The sequence below is a fragment of the Buceros rhinoceros genome, unplaced genomic scaffold, assembly GCF_000710305.1.
Source record: "Buceros rhinoceros silvestris isolate BGI_N320 unplaced genomic scaffold, ASM71030v1 scaffold21425, whole genome shotgun sequence".
Lineage (NCBI taxonomy): Eukaryota > Metazoa > Chordata > Aves > Bucerotiformes > Bucerotidae > Buceros > Buceros rhinoceros.
In genome coordinates this window covers 29087-35847 of record NW_010413704.1, presented here as the reverse complement: position 1 = coordinate 35847, position 6761 = coordinate 29087, and the positions used below count along the sequence as shown (strand labels likewise).

The 6761-nt window shown below is 53.0% G+C and overlaps 1 protein-coding gene across 3 annotated transcripts in view; it reads left to right on the top strand.

Moving 5' to 3' along the window:
- The first annotated feature begins 1815 nt into the window (after positions 1-1815).
- The window catches only part of PPP2R4 (protein phosphatase 2A activator, regulatory subunit 4), a 22355-nt gene continuing 17409 nt past the window's right edge, over positions 1816-6761 (top strand). Inside the window, exons 1-2 of one of the 3 annotated variants that reach the window (XM_010136859.1) lie at positions 1816-1913; positions 3110-3196. In XM_010136859.1, coding sequence (XP_010135161.1) covers positions 1854-1913; positions 3110-3196 — 147 coding nt within the window. In that variant the 5' untranslated portion in view covers positions 1816-1853. The remainder of the gene's footprint in view (positions 1914-3109; positions 3197-6761) is intronic. The other 2 variants (XM_010136861.1, XM_010136860.1) reach the window with 2 other exon arrangements.

Below are 6761 nucleotides of genomic sequence, written 5' to 3'. Positions count from 1 at the left end.
GTCGTTGTGAGTCGGCTGCTGAGGTGGGTGGTGCTTGCCGGTGTAGAAGGTCCACCTCACGGCTGAGTTTGGTCCCCCCTACCCATGCCATGAGAGTAAAACTCTGTGTCTCCTTTGTCCAAATTGCTTCTCATCATAAACTAACCCTTTCTGCTCCTGTCTCCATCCCATTGCTGGGTTTGGACTTGTGCTTATGTATTTGTTGTATAATACTGTACCCCTGCAGCCCTCACTGTGTGCCCTTCCTGAGAACCTCTGCTCTCCTCCCCAAGAGGAACTGCGCAAAGCGGGTGTTAGAAGAAGGGATGGTTGAGAGACAAATGCAAAGAGAACAAGTTCTGTGATGAGGCAGCGGTAGGGCTGACACCTGGATCCCCCCGGTCCAGCACCTGGCCACGTCTCTGGTCTTTATGTATCATCTGTATTAATGGATGAGTCAGTGTTTGCCATTTACACCACTGCTCAGGAGGTTTTAATTGGTTTTCTGTTAGAAGCTCTTTTAAAATAAGAGCTCCATCATTATGGTGTTAGTTGCTGTGAGCTCTGTCCTGAGTTTTCATTTAATTCCTCGCCTGTTGGTCCTCTCATCCTTGTACTGGGAATTTTGACTGTAACTTATGGGCAGGGATGACCCAAGCGCCGTGACACCGTAGGCAGGAGATGAGACTGCCTTTGTTCTGTGGATGGGGAAGTGGGGAGGCAGAGAAGTTGAATGAATTTCGAAGATTACGTGACAAGCCCGTAGTAGGTTCTGCCTGGTTCCTGGGACTTTGGGTTCCTTTTTCCCTGCGCTGCTCTGCTGCAGAGGAGGCTACTGATGCTTCTGGGTGGTATTTTCTATGTAAATGCAGCTAATCGTGTTTAAAGGAGCTGGAGTCTGGTGGTGCGTGTTAAGAGCCAGCGCCTGAACGTGTGCAGAGCAGTCGCTGAAGTGTTGCCAGGGTGGCTGGTGCTGAACAAAAGCCGTCAGATTTTCCAGGATTAAGAAGATGAACAGGGTGACTTCAGCAGAATTCATAAATTAAAAGTTGCACTTATAGGAGCGTAACCCAGAGAACCTCACGGAGCGTTTCTGGCTCTGCGGTGTCCCATGGCGGGACTACCGGCTGAGCAGAGCTCTGCAGAGCGTGGGCTAGGGCTGGGTCCCTGGCTGGGTGCTGGGGAAGGAGACTCTCTAATGCGTTCACAACTTACATCTGCTGTAAATATTACACCCTGGGGTCTGAGGGAGCTTTCAAATGAAATCATCTTCAGAGCTGCCGTCTGGAAGAGGCTGTCCCGGCGTCCTCGCAGCCCCGGCTGGCTGGACCGGGGCTGTGGCTCGGGACTGCCATCTATTGAATCGCTGCGGCGCTGGCTTTGCGGGAGTTGGCCTTTGAGAGGAAGGTGGTTCAGGCTGAACACCCTAAAAACACCCTAAAAACAAGGCACGGGCAGTTTGTTAGGAGAGCTCAGTGCCTCAGCAGGACCTGAGCCTTGTCTTCACTGGGCAGAAATAATTAATTAAACTAGCTGGGTGTTGTCTTTGTTATCTCCTGCACCAGCCTCTCTGTCTGGATGGGAAATGCCTCTTCAGTGGTGAAAACAAACATAATGCCACTTTCTGAAGCTTTGCAGTGTCCTTAGGGGTGTATTTTCCAGGGACCAGGAGGTTATTGTGTGGTGAGGAGGACTTGGTGAGATAACGGCACAAGCTGGGATGGATTTGTTTGCTTTTCTGTCTCCTGAGAAATGTTGATTTCTAAGAAAGGAAAATAGAGGATTTCTTTTTCTCCACTGCCTCTATTTTACCTCTTTTTTTGCATCTCCCAGGCACCTCTGAGGAGGTGGCTCCTCCCCCCAAGCAGAACTTCATGATCCCCAAAAAGGAGATAAACATGGTGTCCGACATGGCCAAGTGGAAGCGCTCTCAGGTATGGCTTTGGGGTCAGGGAAAACTGGTAAGTGCTTATTCTGCTTCCGTGGCAGCCGGGTCTGGTCTGGGAACAGCCACGAGGGAAAGGAGGTGAAGGCAAGCAATGAGAAATGAATTGGTTTGTGTTTGAAAGCAGAAGAGTTACTGCCTGTTTGTAGGAAAATGACTTGGCAGCAAGGTGTGGAGTCTGGCAGCCAAATGCTCTGTCAAACCAGTGAGCCAGGGAGAGCCCAGCGGTTGAGGGAGACCAGAGATGCTTAAAAACTATTCCTACTGCCTCCCAGCAAGCTAGACGAAAAGCCGGTGACCACTTCATCCTACCTGGTCTGTATGTTATATCAAAACTGGATTTACCCAGCGCTGTTTGAACTCAGCTTGGACAGGACCCTGCTGCTCGTCCCTCGAATAGCATCAGGCCGGGTTGGTTCCTGGCTGGTTCACACCCTGCTGTGCTGGAAAGGGCTCTAGAGTGGAGGCCTGCAATTTTCTGGATAAGTTTTGTTTACAGTAAGTGTGGAACTGGTGGAGCAGGCAGGTTCTCCCCCTTCTGGCTTTGAGGGATTGGTGTATGAGCCCAGACTTGTCCCACCACTTAGGAGCACGTTCTTGCTTGATGATTAATCTGTGATGTCTTAAGAGAAGCTAAAATTATAGCCAGGTCTCAAGCAAGCCCCTGAGTGCAGCTTCCTTTAGGTCTCCTTGAAGAGTGGTGAGGAGCCTGGGCTGTCTCCCTCTTCTCCATCACGCATGAGCATGGGAGAAGAGTAGAAGGAGGAGAAGGGAGAGGAGGAGAGGGAGAGAGAGAAGGAGGAGAGATGCAGGTCTGGGAGAAGCAGTGCAGAATGTCCAGGCACAGCTGAGGTGCTGCAGAGCCGAGGAGGCTGAATTTGACCTTGTAGGAGACAGGGAGCTGGGGGCAAGATTTGGGGGTTAGTGAGGGAGTTTTATGATTCTCCTGACTGTAATCTTCACAGTGATGCAGAGTTCTTGGTGCAGTCACCACCTGCTTCTGAGATCTGCCCAAACCAGCAGCGAGCTCTCATCGAGCCCCGCACCCTGGGTGTCTCCCAGAAAGCAGCGCTGCGTGTTGGGGAAGGTTCCCTTGGCATGCAGGAGCGCTGCCATGGCCACGCTGCTTGTCCAGCCAGACCCTGGGTATCCACTAACGCCCTGCACTCTCGTCTGTGTTTGCAGGCATACGCAGATTACATGGGCTTCATCCTCACCCTGAATGAAGGTGTCAGGGGCAAGAAGCTGACCTGCGAATACAAAGTCTCAGAGGTAGGAGAAGAGTCTGCATCCCCTTATTTCTCCTTTTCTGCTCTCTTTTTTTGGCTCTACAGTGCATAATTCCTGGGCGAGGAATGAGTTAGCAGCTTATCCAGGAGCCAGGGAGAGTAAATGCGGTTGCATTATGTGTGGGGATGCAAATGTCAGCCTGCAATCCTACCCCTGGCGTGCAGAGGCTCTGGGTGTGCTCGCTGGGTGGGAAATCAAGCAACTTACAAGCGGGCAGAAGCTGGTGGTGGAAAGGAGGATGCAGACAGGATGTGTTTTGACCCTCTTTTCACAGTCTGGCTTCAGCCAGTGATGTTTTGAAGATGTGATATTCCCTCCTGGTTGCAGGGAAAAGGCCAAGATGTCTGTTCCATTCCTGTTCTCCCACTGGTCTTTCTGTGGGATCTCGGGCAAGTCACCTGTCTCCATGTCCCTGGGGCTCTTCATTGCTTGGGCTGTGCTAGCAGCACCGATCTCCTCAGCCCACGCTGTAGCTGAGCTGCACAAGGACTGGTTTGACAGCGAGCGAGATCAAGGCATGTCTTCGACTGGACCTGCCTTGCCAGGGGTTGTGCTGAGGGCAGTGGGGGCTGTGGAGCATGCAGGAGGGCTGGGCTGGGGAGGGAGCTGTAGCCTGCGGGGCAGGGTCGCCCCTTCCAAGGCATTAACCAGAAAGGGCCTGTTTTTCCTCTTGCATTAATGTCACTGTCATCTGGCTCTGTCTACTGCCCTGGCCAGTTTTAATGGCTGTTGACGTTATCAGGACTGGATGCCCCTCCCGTGTTCTGCATTGCAATGAGGAGATTCTTGGGTGCATTTTAACCGTTCACTTATCACGGCTGTGCAAGAAAGCTGGGAGTAGTCTAACAAAATCTAGGCAGAATGAGAAGCAGACTGGGCCCTGTATGTTTACAGCTTCATTCTGGTGCAGGAAGGCAGCTTACCACGGTCTTTAACCTAGTAAACTCACGTTTGAAGCAGGCATGTTAACTCCAGCCTTCCCTTCTAGGAGCCAGTGTGTGAATGAGAAACTTGCTTGTAGTTCATGGGGGGGATCAGGGATAATGAGTCCCCCCCCCCCCAACAGGCTTTGTGGCCACCTTTTGTTCCTTCAATTCAGTAGAAACTGCTGTCAAATGCTGCTCTTGCTTGCTGCTGTGTGTGTTTCACCTCTGAGTTTTGTCTTTGTTGTGATCTCGCTCATTCCCAACCATTCACAGAGCAGTTCAAGGGAAACAAAGCATTAAAAATGAGCAAAACAAAGGGGAAAAAAACCCACCCTCTGAGCTGTCAGCTGTCCAGGAGAAGCTGTATCAGGGCGGCATCCCTGCGGCAGATCCCTCTTGGAGTGAATGTTTTTCCATCCATAGCCCCAGTCCAGGTGACAAATAAGAGACACCATCCCGACTGCTTGGGCAGTGGCAGGGAACGTGTCTCATTCCCCTCACACTGAGGAGAGTGGAAGCCTGTGACTGGAGGCACGGGTGCAGCATCCCCAGGGTTGCCTTGTTGATGAGGTTGCCCTTTCACGGGGTTCGTTTGTAGATCAAACTGCTTATCTGCACTTTCAAAGGCTCAGCCCCTCGCGGCCTCTACTTGCATCTCTGCTTTGCTTTCTTCTCTTTGCTGCACCTGCTGCTGACGTGCTCCTGGGCCATCCCATCTCCCTCTGTGATCCCACGTTGGGGACACCTTCCTTTGGCAAACGACCTCCTAGAATCCTTTCTCCTAGAATCCATTTCCTCTCCACAACTTACTGGTATCGCTTTGACATGGGAAAAAAAAAAGCAAGCATGGTCTGCTGTGCTCTGAAAGAGACAGCTTAATGGTTTTCAGAGCAGCAAGTGTCGATACCGAACTGTCTGCTGGAGTGAGCGCTGGATCCTTTGGGGGCTGAGCCCCTGCTGAGACTTGCTGAGCTTGCTCTGCTCTTACTAAAAAATTCCATGGAGCTGTCTGGGGTTTTGCTGGAGGCATCTGACAAGTAGCGATAGCTGAGCTGTTGTTTAGGACTCAGGCATAGACACCATGTCTGGCACAAGGCTGTCTGACTGATAGGCTGTGACCTGCCTTCTCCTCCTTTAGGGAGGGCTTTTCACGGGGGATCCCCCTGTGCAGCAACTGCGGGGGCTGCTGCCTGGAGCAGTTTTTCAAAGCTGGGGCTTTGATCGGAGGAGCAGCGCAGCAAGGAGGAGGGTAATTTTGGCCATGCGATGAGCAGACCTTCCCTTCGCACAGCCTGTGCACTGGGAGAAACTGGTGGGCCTTGGGGCTTGCTCTGTTTCCAGGAGGGAAGTGGGGGAAGCAGCAAATGCCTTGATTTTAGCAGCTCTCCCCTCCAGCAGGGCCTGAGGAGCCCACAGGGGCACACTTGGTCCCCACAGGCAACCTTGGCTGCCGTGATGCCTTCTCAGCACCTCTGCATGCCTGGCCCCTGCTCTTTAGAGCTGCTGACAGGCCTCTGCGCTGCAGGAGGCTCCGTGGTTTGCCTTTGGGACCAGTGGCACACGCAGGGTCAAGGGGATGCAAAATCAGCACAATGAGAAGAGCAAGGAGAGCGGGGGGAGGCTGCCCTTGCTTTGATCACTGGAAAGGTAAAGCAAAAATAGAGCTTAAAAACCCAGCCAGGCAAAACAAGGCTGCGGTGGTGCTGATGGTTGTGTTCCTGTAAGCTCTGCTCTTCCCCTCCTTCTCCCCTGCTGGGGTCAGCCCTGGATATACGAGTTTCTTCTGCTGGACAATGGGAAGCTGCTTCTTTTAGTAACCCCCTTTTCAAAGGGCCTTGAGCCCAAAACGAGCCGCGTCTCTTTAATTATTTATTGGCATGGCTGAGCCAGCAGCTGGGTCCTGATCTGCCGTGTTCAGTGGGGCCGGGCTTTTTAATCCCTTTAAAGCAAGTGAGTGGGGAAGGGGAGGTTCGATTCTCGCCTCCCCAAGGCCTGCGGGCAGATCTGGGGAGGGGGAAGGAGCTGGTCCTTGCCAGACATTTATCCAGGCAGCACCGAGTGCTTGCTGAGAGGGGTTTGAAATACGGTGGCTGCTCATAATGAGCTGCTGGTGCCGGCGGATAAATCACCAGCACGGTTTAATTATTTAATGCAACCCAGTGCTGGGGACGCTGTTGCTTAATTGGAGGGGAATGCAATAGCCAGGCAGGAGTAGAGCTGAGTCCAGACCTGGCCCAGTGTGATGGGAGATGCGGGGTTTCTGCAGCATCTGGGGCAGCCGGGAGCTGGGGTCGCGCTGCCTCGGTCCACTCAAGTCTGGGCACTGGTCCATTAGCGACCCCAGCTTGCAGCCTCTGCTGGGGCCTGCCCAGAGCTTTTGTCCCACTATGTCCCATGGGTCTTTTGTGTTCCTGGTGTGTTCAGGTCTTGTTCTCTATCCCAGCCTCTAGTCTGGCTCAGGGGCCAGGGGTCAAGGTCCTGTGGGGTGGGTGGATCCTCCTCTGCCTGATCCCCCTTCCCGCTGGCTGATCCCACTGTGTCCTCAGGATGGCACCTCAGGAGCCGCTATCTGTGGGAGGCTGTGTCTGCCAGGAGATTCTTCCCCCTGGGAGTGGGGAAGA